Source organism: Anabrus simplex, chromosome 3 (assembly GCF_040414725.1).
Source record: "Anabrus simplex isolate iqAnaSimp1 chromosome 3, ASM4041472v1, whole genome shotgun sequence".
Lineage (NCBI taxonomy): Eukaryota > Metazoa > Arthropoda > Insecta > Orthoptera > Tettigoniidae > Anabrus > Anabrus simplex.
Genome location: NC_090267.1, coordinates 320,137,708 through 320,159,279, shown reverse-complemented (window position 1 = coordinate 320,159,279; position 21,572 = coordinate 320,137,708). Strand labels below are relative to the sequence as shown.

Sequence of the window (21,572 nt, the reverse complement as noted above, 5' to 3'; positions counted from 1 at the left end):
ACAGCGTTTGCCACGGACTGGAATTTATATGAATACAACCGCGTGCCTTTCGGGCTCCCCACGGGAGCAGCTGTACTCACTAGGCTGCTAGATAGGGTCTTCTCCGACATCAAATTTGAATACTTGTACCACTACTTGGATGATGTCGTCGTATTTTCGGAAACCTTCGAAGAACATCTAGATCATCTGCGAGAAGTTCTCAATCGCCTTCGTAAGGCTGGGTTAACTGTCAAGTTGTCCAAGGTTGCCTTTGCTAAGCCCTCTATGTCATTCCTAGGGCATATTGTGTCACCTGATGGTGTTGCAGTCGATCATTCGAGAACACAGGCCATCCGTGATTTTAAACCTCCCAAGGACATTAAAGGCATCGCCAGGTTTATTGGTATGGTGAATTTCTTCAGAAAGTTCATTCCTAACTTTGCTAATAGAGCGGCGCCCTTAAACCTTCTTCGTAGGAAAGGCATCAAATTCGAGTGGGGACCTTCTCAACAAGCCGCTTTTGAAGATCTTAAATTGGCTCTCTGTAATGCCCCTGTACTTGCTATGCCTGATTTCTCGAAGAAATTCATCGTCCAAACTGACGCGTCGTCGTCAGCAGTAGCTGCAGTCCTTCTTCAAGAGACTGAACTAGGGAGGCGACCCATCGCCTATGCATCTAGGACCTTGTCGGCTCAAGAAGCCAGGTATTCCATCTATGAGCTCGAAGGTTTGGCAGTCTTATTCGCCTTAGAAAAGTTCCGTCTCTATCTGGAACACGTCAAATTCGACCTGGAGACAGATAATCAAGCCTTAAGCTGGGTCTTAGGTAGGCCGCGTCGTACTGGTCGTATAGCCCGTTGGGCCATCCGTATTTCTGCCTTCCAATTCGATGTCAGGCATATCAGAGGTACCGAAAATGTTGTTGCTGATGGACTCAGTCGTATGTTTTCTAACGACGTCGAGACCCATGAACCGGTCGACAGTTCATCACCTCCCGAGTCCATACTATCTGGTGTTAATGCCATCTTAACAGATGCTCCCATGCTTTTTAGGGATATTGAGAAATACCAACGTGAAGATCCGACGCTGGCTCCGATAATGGAAACCCTTTCTTCTGGGGAACATGTTGTCCCTTATGTTCTGAGGAATGGTGTTCTATGTTGCCCATCGAGGCATGATAAGATGATGAAAGTTGTCGTTCCAGCTGTTCTTGTACCTATGATCTTCAAGTATTATCATGAGACCCCATTAGGAGGGCATCTGGGTATCTTTAAAACTCGTGAAAAGATTCGTGAAATGTTCATCTGGAAAGGTATGGACGGTGAAATCCGTGAACTTGTAAAAGCTTGTAAATCTTGTTTGCTCAGTAAACCCACCATGTCCACCAAGGTAGGCCTTTTGTCTTCGCATCAAGCGTCGCGCCCCATGGAACGCCTGTATATTGATTATGTAGGACCCTTCCCCCAGTCAAAGGGAAATGCTAACAAGTTCATCTTTGTATGCGTAGATGGCTTTACTAGATTTTCCTGGTTATTTCCGACTAAGCTGGCTACCGCTCAGTCTACCATTACTTGCTTAAATTCTATTTTTGCTTCTTTTGGTCCGTGCCAATATATTGTATCTGATAATGCTAAGGCTTTTACATCTAATTTATTTCGTAAATTCTGTTTTGACTTGTCCATCTCTCATGTAACTACTTCTGCTTATTACCCTCAACCATCTCTGGCTGAACGAGTTAACCGTAATCTCAGGTCCGCACTTATTGCCTATCATCATGAAGATCATTCCAGGTGGGACACGTCCCTGCATTGGTTAGCTTTTGCTTTGAATTCGGCGGTTCATGAATCACATAAATGTACTCCAGCCTCGTTGATGTTCAAGTTTGTTCCCAACACGCCGCTCTCTAACCTCTGGTCTCTGAGTGACATTCTACCCGAGACAATAGATCCGGACAACATTAAAGATCTTTGGAAGAAGGCTAAAGCCAATCTTAAAGTGTCTCATGAAAAGGTTAGGGAAAGGTATGATCGTGGACGGAGACCCACCCCTTTGAAGGTAGGTGACCAAGTTATGGTCAAGAACCTTGTTCCCGCGGGCAAGCTTGCCCCCAGATTTCATGGGCCTTGTATCATTCTCGATTTTCTTACGCCGGTTACATTGTTAGTAAGCAATCCAGCCACCGAGAGGATATTTAGGGTTCACCTGTCCCAGGTGAAACCGGTGTAAATTTTGTGTCAACTTGCTTCATATAATTTGATAGGAATATGAAAGTTATATTTTTCTTTTTGAGTTTCCACTCTTAAGGCATTCTGCTCCTTCTATTTTGTTTTATATGTAAGCATTTTTTGTAAAACCTTCCCCGATCCGTTAAACTGCCATTCTGTCCTTACCATGGCCATTACCACGCTCCCGTCTCCTGCTATACACACTGTGGCTTGCTTAGATTAAAATGCCATGGATATTTGCACGCCGCTGGCCCCTCTACCTCTCCAACAAGCCTGTGCCCTCAAAAAAATGATGATGGTCCAACAAAATTCTGCCCCCTAGTTTTAATGTTTCAGTGCCCCCGCAGCCGCGCGGCGCCGTGCCGCGACTGGGTTTGAGGAAGGGCCCCCTCGGCCCCAGCGAGGACGACATGTGCACGGCGAGCCGGAGTTCTCCTCCCGGCCTAGGCTGATGTGCGGCGCACGACCTGCTACTTGCCCGCAGGCTGTGTATGTTCACCGCGGGCGCGGCGTGCTTCAACACCTCTGCTCCCCTCATAGTGCGGGCGAGCGGTATCTCAGGGTACTTGAGGGGTCCGAGCGGCCTCCTTTGGACGCAAGCTGCAACGGCCGGTCTGGCCATCCAACTTCATCAACATCAACTACATGAACAGTACTATAAGCAATGACTACACTTGGGAATTCAACAGCAATATTTGGTGGACATTGCAAAATTTTTCATCACTTTTAAGTATTAAAAATTTATCTTCAGAATTCAACTTCTACAAACATAAGACTGTACTTCACCTGCAACAACAAAATTTTGAAACTGAATCAAACCAAATTAAGAAAATCTTATAAATTTTTTTTGGCAATTAATCTCCATATCTACATCAAAACTTGGACCTTGTTTTCAAACAATTTCATGTGTCACCCCTGGAGGAACTTTTGGGGGGGGGGGAGGTCTGTACCGGGCGGTACACCTCCACACCGCTAATTTAAAATGTGCGCCTGTTGAAACTCCTCTGCTGGAGGAAGTCTGAACTTTATGGACAGTATTAATTTTCAAGTTTCTCAGAAGATGTCTCTACCTGGAAATTTTGGAGTTTTTGAACTGTGTCATTTTCGACGTATTTTGTTTTGCTTGTAGTAAGAAGTGTGAACTTTCTCTTCTAGAGGACACTACTGAAGATCAACAATAGTGCACCCTAGTGCGGAGTGAAAGAACTATTTTTTTTGGAGAAGTTCTTATTTCAAAAGTTTGTTTCTTGTTAAATTTCTTTCTGTTATTGTTTAAGTTGGCTGTATACCCCTCTTTTTCCCCTTGTTTTAGATTTATCCAATCCCGAATTTCTTTGAGTAATTTCCGACCAATCCGATGTATCTTCCCCCAACTTGGATATGTTTCTGTACCCTAGCCAATAAAGTGATTGTAGGCGGGTGTTCTCTTCCCTAAAACGCCTAGAACCTTCCGCGAGAGTATTTTAAACTGCTGATTTTTGGGTCTCCGGGCCACTTCTGTTCCATCTTTCAGTGTGTAAAGTACATAGCAGGGGGCGGGAAGCGCCTCTTTCTTCTCCAGCTGTTCAACACCAGGTAATGGCCTCTTAATAACTTCTTTTCTTGCTAGGTTGGCAGTTTAACTCTCGGAGCGGGTTCGAAGCGTTTCCACCATGTAACCTTTTCCTAAAATGTAACCAATCTTTTCATCTATTCTCTTTTAAAGCTGCATATTGGGATAGAGAGTGCTAACCCTCTCGAGCTCCCACTCACATTGTTTTGAGGTGAACTTATTTTCTCAACCTATTCTTCGTTAACGTAAAACAAATTGCTCTTTTCTAAAGTCACCTCTGTAGTATGGGATTAGCCCTTGCATTAGTGGCCTAGAGCCAGATTAGGTTTTAAAAACAAGTGTATTAGGAGTGCAGATCGCTTCCTCTCAAATTGTTATTTTAGAGGTCATGTAATTGCCCCTTTTCATTTAATAGACCTCAGTAGGTTGGGTATTTTACCCCTGTGTCTATGTCCAGTGGGGACAACTCGAAGGTGGAGTTTGGTGTGGCCTTTGAGAGGCTTAAAGTTGAGAGCGTGTGGCTCTTTTGAAAATTGAGTGTTGTATGCCTCGTGGAGGCTTTTCAGTGTAATTTGGAGCAAGGACTCCTAGGCATGAATGGGGTTTTCTGCCCCTCTGTTGAAACTTGTGTTTGGGGTAAAACTGAGCTGATTGCCCAAGCATTGTGAAGTCAGGGCGCGAAGCCCAAATCCTGTAAATATTGTAACTACCCTTTGGACTTGTTACTTTGTACCTGCCATGCTTGTTATTTCTTTGTTTTTGAAAAGAAAATATAACCTTGTTAAATTTTACATTAACTTTGATTCCGTAGTTTGAGACCCGTTCACACCCGCACCTTCTTTCACCTCTACCTACCACTAAAACACGGTAACAATAATAATAATAATAATAATAATAATAATAATAATAATAATAATAATAATAGTAATAATAATAATAATAATAATTACAAAACCCGCTGCGCTGTACCCCATTATAGCCTAAACCTCCAAAGATTACAGAGGCCCGGTCAGATGGCCTGCAAATATTAGAGCCCCACGTTACGCCATCCTCAGCTAATTACTCCGCTTTCTTAACCGGGTCCTCTACATGTCGCATCAGCCAGCTCCTCAATTGTTCTCATAGAGTGAATGTACCCCGTCCCAGCCCTCAGTGCAGAATTCAGTTCCCTGGACTGACTGGGAATAGAATCTAGAAACTCGGTAAAAGACTAGCATTTTATCCCTACACCACAGGGCTGCAATAATAATAATAATAATAATAATAATAATAATAATAATAATAATAATAATAATAATAATTGTATCTGAGGTACACCAATTCCGTACATTGAACTAAGCGCCTTTTAGAATCCCATCTGTAATACGAACAGTGAACCTTCTAGTGGAAAAAGTTTGAACGTTTATCGTCAGATGACTCTACTGTCGACTTACGTGCCCCCTCTGGTGCGAGGATGAACAATTAATTCTCAAACTAATTTTGTTGTGTCAGAGTTTTCAAAACTGAATTGTTTGTAGATCGTTTTTGGTGTTCTAAGGTTACTAGCATTTCTGTCACTTCCCCCCTGCTTAAAATTGTGGCCAATCAGGAATTTTTGAGATACATTGAATCAACGAGGGCTCTGGCCAAGAAAATTCTGGAACCTTCCTCTCCGTTATAAAAGCTGGGACCTTTTGGGTCATGTTATCTTTCGATCGCTTCAGTCAAGAAGCAGAGTGTGTCCATAGAGGAGGCGGGGGGGCACACCTCGTCCGTCTTCGGAAGGCCCTCCAGCTCAACGTAATTGCAGACATCTTTTAATTATGTAACAGTTTCAGAAAGTTGATTTGAGGGGAAGGTTTAAAATCCTTTCTTAATGTAAAACTTTCAATGTAAAGTTTCTACCAAGTCTAAAGACCTTAGTCTAACTTAGGGAATAAAGAGGGTGAACCCTCTTCTATTCCCCTTCAACTTGGTATTGAGGTGACTACGATTTCGTAAACTTTAAAATTCATCTCTTCCTTTTGCAATTTAAATTTTCTTTCCATCTAGTCACCTCTGTAGTATAGGCTTAACCTCTGTATGTTCGGGTCATAAGCCCACAAAGGGTTTTAGAATTTTCAAGTGAACTTCAAAGAAGTGCAAGTGTTTGCCTCATAACATTTTGGTTTACGGCTAACAATATTAAATGTTTTCTTTTTGCACTAAGGCCATGTAGAATAGGCACATTTTGCTTCTGTTAAAAGTTTATCCATTTAAAGGTAACTTAGACTGTCGAGCGGGTTAGACAGTATAAATCTAGTGTTAAATGTAGATTGTGCCTTGGAGAAGGCTTGATTGTAATAAGTTTGGAGAGTAACTGTGTGGAGCAAAGGCGCTCTTTGAATGTAGTAATTTTTTGAGGAGTAATTGAATGGAGCAGTGGTGCTCTTGTAAAATGGTAACTAATTATAATTTTTTAAAATGTTATTTGATTTACGTCCCACTAACTACTTTTTAAGGTCTTCGGAGACGCCGAGGTGCCGGAATTTAGTCCCGCAGGAGTTCTTTTACGTGCCAGTAAATCTACCGACACGAGGCTGACGTATTTGAGCACCTTCAAATACCACCGGACTGATCCAGGATCGAAACTGGCATGTTGGGGTCAAAAGGCCAGCGCCTCAACCGTCTGAGCCACTCAGCCCGGCAAAGTGGTAACTTGGGAGCTTCAAGTTCATTCTGTTAAATACTTGTTGTCTGACTGTTCTAGGCTTCTCTAAGATTGTTTCTCGAGCTCAAGAGCTAAACTTTATCTATCCAAAATGTTATTTGTTATTGTTTAAAAAAGTTTGAAATCTGTAAAGAAACAAAAGAAATCAAGGAAAGAAATAAAATTTCAAATTTTAGAGTTTTAAATTATACTTTGGTATTTTCTCTGTCCACTGATTCAGGCCCGTACTTTCTTACACCTTTGCGTTGCACAAAATCCACGGAATAATAATAATAATAATACCGGGCGAGTTGGCCGTGCGCTTAAAGGCGCACAGCTGTGAGGTTGCATCCGGGAGATAGTGAGTTCGAATCCTACTGTCGTCAGCCCTGAAGATGTTTTTCCGTGGTTTCCCATTTTCACACCAAGCAAATGGTGGGACTGTACCTTAATTCAAGGCACAGCCGTTTCCTTCCCACTCCTAGCCCTTTCCTATCCCATTGTCGTCATAAGACCTGTCTGTGTCGGTGCGACGTAAAGCCACTATGAAAAAAAAATAATTCTGTAGATTGATAGGCTATGTATAGATTTCCTGTGCCAGTTTCTTATACAACGTATTAATGTGAAAGGAAGAAGAGTAAAAGTCGACTCAAAATTTACGTCCAGAAACGGACCGCTACATAAAGAGATCGGGAACTTTCGTCTTTGACTGCGGACACAACCTGTAGGTTAGTAAGCGAGTTTTAAGATGACTAATCTTGAGAAATGAGAGATAAGTACAATATATACTGTATATGTTTTATTTCTGTGTTGAAAGCCTCACAGAGGTATGAAAAAAGAGCGAGTTGAAACTTCCTATTTAAATGAGATTAGCACATAACGTTGTCTTGTGAAGCTGATGTTATGATTTGGCGGCATCTTTTTGTTGTGATAGTAATAAAGCAGGTCTGTGGAGCGGCTGCAAGGCGGATGTTATCGACTGATGTGTAAGCACACACGTCGCTCCCGCTCGTAGTACGCTGGACGAGCGCCTGCGCCATGGCGCACGGGATGCTCTCCGGGCCTGGCTCGCTCCGTCCCTGGCAGGCAGCAGTGCGTCCTCGCTGCCGGCCGGTAGAGACACGCGCTAACCATAGCCGAGCCGAAACTCATGGCGTTCCGCACTCTCGATAGGTGCAGAGCCTAATTCACCAATGTGATCAATACTAGCAACTTAGGGAATAGAAGCGATTTAAACAATTAAAAACATATCGTAATTAAAAATTAGTAAAAATTATGAGACAAATTTGTTCGCAAAAATACTGTTCAAATTTATTTGAAATCATTATATATATGTTTCTTACAATGGATGGCGGTATTACATCATCGATGATTGATTTTAATTAGCCTGCTTGTTGAATTTTGTGAGAATGCACAGTTTAGCAAAGTTGGTGGCATTGTGCCTACTTCTATGTGGTGGCACTGTGCTTTGTAACAATACGTACCACTCTGACCCTTTGATTGTGGAGACCCTCAGTGGATTAGTGCGAGGTTTCTCCAAGATGGTACTGGGCCGTGAGGTGCATATATTTACTGGAATTCCTTTCGCCAAACCTCCTGTTGGCCCTTTACGCTTCCGACGACCAGTCCCAGTGGATCCATGGCACGGCGTGCTGGACGCGACCGCACTTCCCAACAGCTGCTTCCAAGAGCGGTATGAGTACTTCCCGGGGTTTGAAGGTGAAGAGATGTGGAACCCCAACACAAATATCTCTGAGGACTGTCTCTACCTTAACCTCTGGGTCCCACAGAGGCTTCGTCTCCGACATGGAGGACGTGAAAGGCCCAAGGTGCCAGTTCTCGTCTGGATCTATGGTGGCGGTTACATGAGCGGCACTTCCACGCTGGACGTCTACGACGCCGACATTGTAGCCGCCACCAGTGATGTCATCGTTGCCTCCATGCAGTATCGCGTGGGAGCGTTTGGGTTCTTGTACCTGAGTCCGTACTTCGGAGGGGACAGTGAGGAGGCTCCAGGAAACATGGGCCTATGGGATCAAGCATTGGCTATTCGTTGGTTACGGGATAATGCGGCCGCGTTTGGCGGGAATCCGGATCTGATCACGTTGTTTGGCGAGTCCGCCGGAGGAGGATCCGTGAGTCTGCACCTTCTGTCTCCCGTGACCCGTGGCTTGGCGAGGCGAGGAATCATGCAGTCTGGCACTCTGAATGCACCCTGGAGCTACATGACTGGAGAGAAGGCCGCGGATATTGCCAAAGTACTCGTCGACGACTGTGGGTGTAATGCTACTCAGCTTGTGGATGCTCCAAGCAAAGTGATGGCCTGTTTACGAGCCGTCGATCCCAAGACCATCTCCCTCCAGCAGTGGAACTCTTACTGGGGAATACTGGGCTTCCCTTCAGCGCCTACCATTGACGGGGTCTTCCTACCCAAACACCCCATACAGCTACTTAAAGATGGTGACTTCCATGACACTGAAATACTCATCGGAAGTAATCAAGATGAAGGTAGGAATATTACATTTTTAAAAGCATGAGAATTATCTTTAGAATGCATCTTGAATGGTTTTAAACTTTCCTAGGGGCTGTAATTTAAAGATAACTTATGCATGTTCAAATTTAGGCACATAATGATGTGTTTCTAAACCCCAGAACACATACTGAAATGTAGCTGTGCCATTTTTAACATTCCAGTAACTTGCGCAGTTGTATGAAATACCGTTATTAAAAGAGCAATGAGATTTCTTAGGAATAGTTATCCATTCATAACTACTATTAAGTATTTAGTATAAGTTATTCGTTATAAGCCATGGATAATTCGTTTCCATTCTCATTTGTGTGTCATTTCTTCATAATGAACTCCTTAATTTGAATTTGTTCTCCGAATTTACGTATCCAAAATATGAAATTCAGAGTGTTCTACATACTTTATACGAATCCCTTTGATAGTCTATAGATATTACGGGAACTTTACCTTTGATGATCAAGTAGAGCGTGTGACGTTTAGATGTTTACATTGACTGGTTTGTGTGCATTATGCTTTTGTGGACATACGGGAAAAGGAAACCAGCGAAAAAACAAGTTTTACATTCCTGCTGTTTAGTTAAAGTAGGATGTCCATGTGAGAAACGAAAATTTTGGAAAAATATTTTTAGAAAGAGATTTTAGGTCTACTAATACTTCGTAAAGGAACACAAAAGTATATCTTCAATGAATATTAAATTCCTAAGCATGTACCTGATATCATTTTTACATTATTACGGACAGTATTATTTTTCTATCTCACTTGAGTGGCTTGGAACACCTTGTTTGACAGCCCCGTAAACATAATATGCCTACTAATGAAGTGTATCAGAGAATGTGTGTTGACTGTGTTGCTGTGTGTAATTGAACTTAAGTGATACTGACGTTAGGGAGGATACATATATAGCCTTGACATATGTATTAAATGTATTACGTATTAGAGGCGCGCAGCTGTTAGCTTGCATTCGGGAGATAGCGGGTTCGGACCTCACTGTCGGTAGTTCTGACGATCGTTTTCTGTGGTTTCCCATTTTAAAACCAGGCAAATGCTGGGGATGTACCTTAATTAAGGCCACGGCTACTTCACTCCCAACCGGGCGAGTTGGCCGTGCGCATAGAGGCGCGCGGCTGTGAGCTTGCATCCGGGGGATAGTAGGTTCGAATCCCACTATCGGCAGCCCTGAAGATGGTTTTCCGTGATTTCCCATTTTCACACCAGGCAAATGCTGGGGCTGTACCTTAATTAAGGCCACGGCCGCTTCCTTCCAACTCCTAGCCCTATCCTATCCCATCGTCGCCATAAGACCTATCTGTGTCGGTGCGACGTAAAGCCCCTAGCAAAAAAAAAAAACTTCACTCCCACTCCTAACTTTTTCCTATCCAATCGTCGTTATAAGACCTATCTGTATCGGAGCGACGTAAAGCCAATCACGGAATATTATAGGGAGACTGGTAACTTAGCCTACTTCCATCCTCATTTTGCTGTATTTTATTCTTGGCCTTCAAAGCAGACATACGTTGGTGCTAAAGCCAGGTATGTGACCCGTTCCAACCTGGTGGTAAGTTACTTTGATAACCTGTCAATCACGTCGGTAGACGGGTTGACGAAATTCTGGACTCCTTTGAGCGGTGTTGAGTTTGAACAGAAAGGACGCTATAAATAAGGTGCTGTGCTACAAAAATGCCTAACGACAAAGTGAAGTGTAACACCGTAGACTGAGGCCGTACCATCTGAGCGAAAGGACAATTTCTTCTATGGTTGTTTATATCGACAATAATACTTGTTTATTATTAACTGATAAAACTTTTTGAGTATTGCGGTTTATTACGTATTTTTAAATACTCCACTTCATGTAGGCCTACTTGGTTCCGATGCGGACTAAAATTCGTGTTTGTCTTGGTGAATCAAAACTATTCCATCTTGTAAAAAGTTAAATATATTGAAAACGTAACTCGTAATTTTTACGTCCTGCAGGCTGGACGCATGTCATTCCCAACTACTTCACGTCTCGGCCAGCCTCTCAGTTACAGTATAATCGCTAGGTTTAGCAGGGCCTATTTCAGCCCTCAGACCAATATCAGCCGATGACATAAATGCCAGGCCCCTTAAAACAACACTATCATCGTCATAAAAATCCAAACTTTGAATCAACGTCCGAGTTTCAGCCCGTAGCTCCCTATGCACTGGGAAAGCCTCATATATATTTAAAATTAGCCACGTAAATTCAGAGTTGATAAAGCATTGCATTTCTAAAACTGTTCGCCTCCGTAGCGTAACGGTTAGCTCAATTAGTGCCATCCTCAGAAGGCCGGGTTAGATTCGCGATACTGACAGATGTAATATACGATTGGTAGGAGTGCTCGTGTGTGGTTATAAGGGTTCATACAGCTTACCTCCATTGAGGGTGTACCTGAAAAGAGCTACGCCACCTCGAGATGAGGACGTGAATTTATATTTTTCTAAAATTTTAAACAGCTGACCTGGGAGGCTCAGGCAGTTGAGGCGCTGGCCTTCTGACCCGAACTTGACAGGTTCGATCCTGGCTCAGACCGGTGGTATTTCAAGGTGCTCAAACACGGCAGCCTTGTTTCGATAGATTTACTGACACGTGAAATAAATCTTGTGGGACAAAATTCCAGCACCTCGTCTCCGGAAAACCGTTAGGAATAGTTAGTGGGACGTAAAGCGAGTAACATTGATATTTAAAATTTGAAACAAAACTAATCGTTGAAACTATTGATTTTCTGTTTGCTTGTTGCTATTTGTTGGTGGGTGCAGGAGTTCTGTGCCTGCCTGTTGGTACAGACCAGAGAAAAATGTACCTTCTACCGAAGTCATGGTCTCAGTTAAGACTGCGACAATATGGAAGCTGATGATAACGAGTAATAACATTATGAGCACGACTAGTACGTCCAGAAGTTTTGGAAGGTTGCTACTTATAGGGGTAGCTGGGCTGCAATAACACTTTCTGGCCCAGTGAGGAAAGCAATGGCTAACTACCACGCTTGTCACCATGTCATTTACGCTTTATTTTGGCACCACCATCGGTTTCTGCGTTCTATAGCCGCATATATCCCTTGATGGTGCTATTTGAGGACCTAACCAACCTTAGGCTGATAATCCAGCAGTAAAACTATTCGTACGTGCATTCATGAGCAATAACACTGTACTTTAAAAATATGGGAGGTATCTGATCCACGAGGTCATAAATTATCTTCACGAAAATGTATGAATTCCTAAAATTGAATTAAACACAATAAGGATCCTAAATAAGGCCAATCAGTCAACCAATCAGTCATCACTAATCTACATTTAGGGCTCTCACCAAGGTGGTAGATTCTGTATCAATTGCTTACTTAGATTTTTCTTAAGATGATTTCAAAAAGTTGGAAATTTATCGACCATTTCCCATGATAAATTATTCCAATACGTAATTGATCGTCCTGTAAATTAATATTTGCCCCAATTTGTCCACTTAAATTTCAACTTTATCTTCATATTTTGATCTTTTAGACTTTTAAAAGCTCCACGGAAGCTTATTCGTCCTCTAATGAAATTTCACGTCATTTCTCCAACGACAGCTCCTGACAATTCCTTATTTGTTACTACCTAAGGTGGCAACATTTTCGTAACATTACTCTCTTATCGAAAAACATCCAGAACAAATTGTGCTGTTTTACTTTGGAATTTTTCCAAATCCCGTAGTAATCCTGAAACTCTACTCTAATTGGAGTCTTACCAGGGACTTCATCTCAGGTAACCCCGAGTCAGTATGGGAAAAGTATCCCATTAATTGTCTTTATTTAGTATTCAGCGTACGGTTTTTAATGCTGGGAATATCCCAGGATATAAGGTCTTTCTATTTGTTCTTCATGTATGAGATGATGATGATAATGAGGCAGGGAGAGGGTGAAATCCGGTGTCAGCAAATAGCCTACTCCTCTCGAATAACACCAGGGGGTTTGTTCAGTGCTTAACTTTTCTATCCGACGGACGAACATAAACATTGTCATATGCCCTTACTCCATAAGGACATTGCAGAGAGGTTCGGCATTCAATCCAGGATTTTGGCACATGATCTAGTGATTATAAATTGTATACCACGACCTCCCCTACTATGCCGGTCAACATTCTGATGGTGAAGATGTTTCCACCAACGGGACTCGAACCAGCTAACCACAGTATCAGACCATATAGACTTGACACCTTTACGATCATAACTATCAGGCATTCCTATTATCGAAAACAAGCAAGGTTGTAGTTTTACGAACTCTTGATAAAGAGTTCATAGCCATGGGAGCGCCAGTTTTCCGTAGAATCCGAACTGCAGGAACGTGACTCATTAACCACATGGATTGATGGGGATTTGAACCGTGGTCGCCAGGGTGAAAAGTAAAAGAAAATGACGCTGGCTGGCTGTCGCACCAAAAATCCCATTAGCTGTTGGTTGCCTGCTTGTTTAATATGATGACCCACATAGGATTTTATTACAATATCTTCTGACTAGACTGGAGGATAACAATAACGGCCACATGTGCAATGTTGGTTCCGCGATTTAATAAGCACCAAGGCAGACAGAGGATGGTTACCTAGTTGTACTTCCTCGTAAAACAATAATCATCACCACCACCACCACCACCACCACAGTGACACCAAATTGTTTTTTAAAATGTAACTATACCCATCTCTGTCGCCTAGATAGTTGTCGCAGGCAACCAAATTCAGAGATGTCATTATTTGTAGTTACACTGGAGTCTGCACATTTACAAACGTCGTGCCAACTTTCTGAACGTTGAAGATATGGAAAGGCTCATGCGTCCTACAAGGGGCTTCCTGTCCGAGACCAGATTTCCTCTTCCGGAGGTGCACATAGCACTGAGGTTCACTCAGGTTAATTCTTGGGCGTAGAACTAACCACTTTCTTTTTTACGATTGGATTTTACGTCGCACCGACAAACATATGTCCTCTGGTGACGATGGGATAGGAAAGGGCTACGAGTGAGAAGGAAGTGTCGTGGCCTTAATTTAAGTATAGTCCCAGCATTTGCCTGGTGTGGAATTGGGAAACTACGGAAAACTATTTTCAGGGCTACCGACAGTTGGGTTCGAACCCACTATCGCCCGATTGCAAGCTGACAGCTGCGTAACCCTAACCGCATGGCCAACTTGCTCAGTAAACTAACCACTCTACCCCACTAAGTGTCGAGGTTACGGATAGTGGAAAACTTTACCTTCTACCAGTTCAAAAGCCTTCATGGCCTGCACGGAGAAGAGTTTTGACATTTTGATGCGTCAGACGTTGTTTGTATTTTCACTCTTACTGATTACTTCAACACGGGATATGCCATACGTAGCCCTTGTCTTTTTGAGCTACGGCAAACGAAAATGTCCCTTTCCAAACGCAGAAAACTCATCACAGCGCCGCATTTGAAAACATGCACCCTCAAATGCTCCTTTTCGCCAGCACTACCTGTCTGACTGTCTACATAATTGCATCGGTGAATCTGGCTACCTATGATCAACTATATATGCGACAGAAAAAACGCAACTTAGTATCCCTGCCTTAATGCTTACTAAAACATGGGAGGCATATTTTACATTTTCCAATATGCCCCTTATAGTTACGTGATCTATCTGTATGTTTATAAATGTTTTCATTCCACACCATGGAGGGATGGGGCGAGCCACATAGAGGGTTACGTCCTCTAGCATAGTTAAGTGAAAACCTACAATTAGACAAAAGGTAACCGAGAAGCTTATTTCCAAAAAGTACCAAATAAAAAAAATCAAAATTGAGACTATGATGGTAAGAAGCTTCATAACATGAATGGAAAAGATATCGTCATAAAAGCCCTATTCCATGACAAGTAGGGCGTTGAAAATCACGTTTGATGCTAACAAAGCCCCAAATCCCACGGGGGAAATTGGCTAAACGATAACGTATCCATGCAGTCAATGAGGAGCCATTTCCGGGGCACGGGTCTAGAAACAACATTGTTGTGTTCGGTGATTTCATGTAATATATCTGTGCCTTCACTGTAAATTTCATCATTGTATATTTAAATACAGTCAGTTTTCTGATGGCTGTAGTGAAATTTCTCTCTCCCCACTGTCGGCAGCCCTGAAGATGGTTTTCCGTTGTTTCCAATTTTCACATGAGGCAAATGTTGGGGATGAACTTAATTAAGACCAGGCTGCTTCCCTCCCACTCCTAGGCCTCTCCTATACCATCGTCGCCAAAAGGTGTCGGAGCGACGTGAAAGAAATGGTATAAATAAATAAATAAATAAATAAATAAATAAATAAATAAATAAATAAATAAATAAATAAATAAATAAATAAATAAATAAATAAATAAATATTTGTATCTCTTTGAGATGGAATTGTTTAAAGTTTAAGTTCCATGAAGTACCAAATCCATCCTTTATTTCTCAAACATTTCTTAAACTACAAATGTTTTGATAGAAATACTTTGTAAAACTATGCATTTATCCTACCTACTGTAAACGTAACAAAAGTGCTAACATGAATTTTCAATTGAAATTTTACCCTCCGAATGCTTTTTCTCTCTCATATATAGTTTTACTTTTGGAATTTTGGTATCTTTTGAAAATAAGCTTTTTAATAGAGGTGAAGAATTCGATCAGGCGGATCAGGCACTTTGTATTAAATGACAGGAATTCTGTACTATAAATGCCACTTACATGTCCATTATTCGATGATCTTACGTAATACCAGAACTAACTCACTCTGAAACAAAGATGTGTTATAATAATAATAATAATAATAATAATAATAATAATAATAATAATAGGGGCGTTGTACATGTTATGGATTATTAGCCCTGTTGGATTTATCTTCTCAGCGCAAGTGCACGAGATTGATATCCTTGTTTTTTATGAGGTTCAAACAGCATTGCAGTGTGAAGTAACAGTATCGGATATTGCTCTTAATAAGACCTTGTCCGTACTTGTTAAGTTGGCCATCGCGTACCTCTTGCTTGGCTGGTGCCACTTTAATCCGTTTTCTTATTATACTCGATCATGTGGCATTTTTTGTCGCAAATAAATCACAGCAGTCCACCTCTGTGGTGTAGTGGTTAGTATAATTTGCTGCCACCTCCGGAGGCCCGAGTTCGATTCTCGGCTGAGCCACGAAATTTGAAAAAGTGGTACGAGGGATGGAACGGGGTCCACTCAGCCTCGGGAGGTCAACTGAGTGGAGTGGGGTTCGATATCCACCTCAGCCATCCTCGAAGTGGTATCTCGTGATTTTCCACTTCTTCTCCAGATAAATACCGGAATGGTACCTACCTAACTTAAGACGACGGCCGCTTCCTTCCCTCTTCCTTGTCTAACCCTTCCAATCTTCCCATCCCCTCACAAGGCCCCTGTTCAGCATAGCAGGTGAGGCAATCTGGACGAGGTATTGGTCCTCCTCCCCAGTTTATCCCCAGACCCAAAGTCTCACGCTCCGGGACACTGCCCTTGAGGCGGTAGAGGTGGGATCCTTAGCTAAGTCCCAGGGAATAACCAACCCTAGAGGGTAAACGAAAAGAAAGAAAGAAAGAAAGAAAGAAAGAAAGAAAGAAAGAAAGAAAGATAAATCACAACAAAAATAATTATTATTTTCGTTTACAGTCCTTTTAACTGTTAACTGTCGTAAGGAACGTAAGAAATAACAACAACAACAACAACAACAACTTTAGTGTGCGTCCATCGTCTTTGCAAGTACTATCGATCACTCGAGTTCCGGGCGTTTGCGCTGATAAGGGGTTATTTAATTCGTATTTCTTTCATGATTTGGATCTCTTGTATTGATGATTATACATAATTTATTAGTTATGATTAATCCATCCTAGACTTACACCAGTCATATTGCTTTTAATGATCTCCCACCCAATATAAAGCTAATTTTGGCAACAGATTACAAGCGGGCTGTCACAAAGAAGTTTAAATAAGCCTTCTCTCTCTTACTTGTGTCAGCCTTCTCACTACTTTCATCTTTGTTTTATGTTATCGCACCTTCCTTGGTCAACTCTTGTTCTCTTCTAACCCAAGCAGTTAAGTTTGCAAGGCCTTGGGAGTCTTTCAATTCCACGCCCTTCGTGGTCCTTTCCAGGATTTTGTCGCTACCGCCCCCCCCCCTTCCACCCTCATTTCATACCTCGATAGGTTCGAAACTCTTTCATTTTCCTTTTGATTACTGTTAAGACTTTGCTTGCTTTGTTGTACTTCCCGCTAAAACAGTAAATTGATTTGATTCTTGAACTTCTAGAATGGGATAAAGAAATTATAAAATTTATATGTAATATTTATATTTTAAAGAAATTAAGATTTGATCCTCAAATATAAATTCCAGTAACTGAATTGCTTGTTAAGATGTCAATAATTACAATGCTTTTGAACAGCTCTCTGGGATCTGAGATATACAATGTGATCGACTGATCCTACGATATGGAAGTTGCCAGACCTGATCTCAAGTTTACTCTCACTATCCCTCACTGGCAAATGCGGTTTTAGCTGTGAATGACGCAGGAGCACTTTGAACGGATTAGTAGATGTTCTGTAATCAGAGGAGGAGTTAATGCCCGCAACTATCTGAAGAGCTATGTCTTCTGATATCATAGACTGATTTCATAACCGAATGTTTATCTTTATGGTCTATGATAAATTACAAAACGGCTCTTGTGGACTGGGCTTTATTTATGACTATTCCCAATGAGCAACGGATATCGAGATAGTAATACCATTTCATATTAGCGTGTGATACTAAATCATGGTTAAAATAATGTAAAATACTAAACAATATAGTGCTACGGGGTATGAGTGACACTGTCACTGGCTCTTCACCAAGGCGGCCTTGTTTCGAATCCTGGTCAAACCACATGATATTTTTGAAAAGAACCGAAACGAAACGAAACAACCACATATGATTAAAATTCCCGAACCAATCGCGAATCAAACCTAGAGCCCTCTGAACCGAAGGCTTCAGTGCTGTCCATTCAGCCAAGGATCCAGACATTGGTACAAATAAATAAATGATTTCATTAATTTTATTTTAACCACTCCAAGAATACGTGGACATTAATCTTAAATTTAATGCAGCGCAGTGATATTTAAAACCGCTTACCTTGCCACGTACGTACCCATATAAGAAAGATTAAGTGAGAAGGCTATTAAAATAGATACTGATCAATATGCTGTGTTGTGAAAGGCATACTTCTAGTAAAAACTGGCATCATTCACGGAGGTAATATGCCAATCGATAGGGCCGGGAATCGATCACGCTCAGAAAGTAAGCGTCTGACGATGCAACTGAAATCATAGTACAGAATATACACGTACACCAGATACGACATAAACCTGTCATCCATACAGTTCATATAAGGCCTTGGGACCTTCCAAAATTACATTTACCTTAGATAGTGAAGTGTCGTGTGGACAAATGTACACATTTCTCAACCGTATTGCTTGACTTTCTAAACTCGAGTAAATGCCTCTAATATTTGACAACTCCTTAATTGACCTCACGAGTGTAAATAAACACAATTGTCGTCGTCGTCAACAACAACAACAACAACAACAACAACATCAACATCAACATCAACATCAACATCAACATCAACATCAACATCAACATCAACATCAACATCAACATCAACATCAACAACTGAAATGTTCGCGGTTGGCCATGTGGAAGTGATGTACTTCTTCTATCCAACCAGTTGTTTGATTCATTGATAAGGTCGTCCTTCTATGATGCTATCGAGGAATACTGCTCTAGGTCTTCTTCTGGGTATTCTATCTTCAACATCCTTGCAGTAGCGTGGCGCACTAATTAGTGTGACTTATACCAGTTGATCGATTGTTTGTCTATGTAGAATATTCTCTTTTCCTAGTTCCCGATCACGAAATACTAAGGAAATAATATTTATTTAATGTGATTCAGTTTATTTGAGACACCGATTTCAGATAATCTTTATACATTTTTTTTGTCTGTGAATGCATTCAACATTATAATTATATCTAATAGTAGTTTTATATCCATTTTACATCTTATTAGATTTTTTGCCAATGGCCGTAGCCGTGTTGAAACACGGGATCACATGAGATCTCCGAAGTTAAGCAACATTGGGCGTGGTCAAGGTATGGATGGGTTGCCACGCGCTGTTGGTGGGGGGTAAGGGAATGGAGGAGCGAAAATGAACTGGCCATCCTACCGTACGTAAACTTCGGCTCAGGCACACCTCTGCGGAATTTCGGACCTGCCTTCGGGCAGAATACACCCTTACCTTACCTTAGATTTTTTGAATCCTAGACCTATTACTCAATATTTCTTTCCCGTTTTCCCTCTTTAATCTTAGACAACATTTTATTACATTTTTAGATATGTATATTTGTGCACTTTTAACTTCACATAATTTTTACTCCACTACTGGTTGCACATTCTGGTAGACTCATTATTATTTTGCAGAACTTGTTAGCTATTACATCTATATCTTTACTACCTTCTTCAATGCCGTATATTTCCTATACAATGCTCTCACTACTAGAGTGAATATTAGGCATCTTCCTCTATAAATATCTCGTGGTAGATAGAACGACCAACTCTTTTGTTTTTGCTCGTCTTGTTTGTCCCTTTCACTTAACTTAGAATGCTAATATAGCTCCTAGATATTCTATTTTGTTGCCTAATTTTAATCATGCCTCTCTAACCACCAGCACCTGTCATTTTTCAATCTCATTTTACACACCATTCCTTCTGTTTCGTTTCTGTTAATATTCTAATTTCAACAATATGCAGCAGGTTTTGCGATGTTGCTTAGCAACATCTCTTGATTCTTTCTGCTCTCTCCACGAACCTACTACGCTGGCGTAGCAGGGGGAGAGGTGATACACCCATGTGGTGCGTCCCAGGTTGCGGACAGGGGGTTCCTGACCTGTTTGCCGGGGGAGTTGAGCGAAATAAAATTGCTGTCTCGGACCAAACACACAACCCTCTCTGGGTGGTGGTCGCAGACGAAAAATACACCCATGATATATCCCGCCTGTCGTAAGAGGCTACTAAAAGGGGCACCAAGGGATGCTGATTTTAGAACCATGAGACTACTTGTGATTAGTACCATTATGTGAGGAACGTCATGGGTCGACTTTATTGCGATTAGTACCACAATGTGAGGAACACCACGGGTTTGGCTGGCGCCCGTGCTTAGTGCTACGATGTGAAGATAATCATGGGTCTGCGTTATCTGAGAGTAGTTCCATTCTCTGAAGATCACCATGGGATTTGTTACCTGAGGGCGTTACCATAATGTCATGCACACTGTGGGTCCACAGTGCCGATGGTTTGTACCACTATGTGAGCAACACCACGAGTATACGTGGCCTCTGATTAATTCCACTAAGTGAGGAACACCACGGGAATACCGGCGCCAGTGATTAGACCCATTGTGTGAGGAACACCATGGGTATGCGTTGCTTTTGAGTAGTGCCCTTATGTGCGAAACACCATGGGCTTATGTTAACTGCGAGTGGTGCCATTGTGTTTGACATACCATGGGTCCAAATGGAAATTCCAAGTCCCCATGGAGGGAATTGGACATCTTTCCACCAATAGAGCATATCAAAATCAGATCAAAAATTAGAAATTTGGCCTTTCAGGCGTTTGATCTATTAACCAGCATTTCGTCCCACTCTGAGGAGTCTAGTGTCAGACCTAGGACGAAATGCTGGTTAATAGAGCAAACGCCTGAAAGGCCATATTTCTAATTTTTGATCTGATTTTGATATGCTCTATTGGTGGAAAGATGTCTAACTCCCTCCATGGGGACTTGGAATTTCCATTTGGAATTGCTAGGCGGGCATAAATTCCATTGTGGAGTCTTATCTCCCGTATGCAGTTATCAGACTGTGCCTCATAAAAGGCTTCTGATAAGTTCACCTGCAAGGATCGTCGATCAACATATCCTTCACATGTCCACACTTTTTTCGGCTGGGTGGCCCTCTTCTCTGCGCACACTCAGTCGGCCCAAGCATAATTAAACGGGCAGACGCCTCGTTGGCTGTCGCATTCCCTATTCACCATGACTTTTCATCTTATTCTTGGTGTGGACCCCGCTATCGACGAAAATCAGCTTTTCGACGTTCTTCCCATCCGAGCAGTCAGGCGGCTACATGATCGCATCACTAATGACATGTCAATGCAGATCGTGGTGCAATTCTTTGATCACGTCGACACGACAGCCCTCCAAACCAGTGGAGTAAACATCAACGGACGGCTTTATAAGGTGGTTCCTACTCCTGAGTTCATCCTTCAACAGTTACGCTCTGACCCCGGCGAACCTCCCAGCGTTTATCTATGTCCCCCTCGCACACTCCAGCATTTCCCACCGCTCCCCACCTCTGTAACGACCACCCTCACTACTACTACTACCACCTCCACCCATTCTGCACTTACCCTCCCGAGTACTTCCACTCTTCCTCCTACAATTAGTCACCCCTCACCCATCATGTCCACCCCTGCCCTCACCCCATCCGTCACATTGCCCAGTCCCCAACAGCCCCCTACCACCACCACAGCTGCCACCGTCACTGCTCAGCCAGCTTCCCAAGGAGAGTCTGC

At 42.2% G+C, this 21,572-nt stretch overlaps 1 protein-coding gene across 1 annotated transcript in view; it reads left to right on the top strand.

The window, feature by feature from the left end:
* The first annotated feature begins 7,833 nt into the window (after window positions 1-7,833).
* The window catches only part of LOC136866791 (acetylcholinesterase), a 565,008-nt gene continuing 551,269 nt past the window's right edge, over window positions 7,834-21,572 (top strand). The window contains exon 1 of the mRNA XM_067143897.2: window positions 7,834-8,932. Within this exon, the coding sequence (XP_066999998.1) occupies window positions 7,834-8,932 (1,099 nt within the window). The remainder of the gene's footprint in view (window positions 8,933-21,572) is intronic.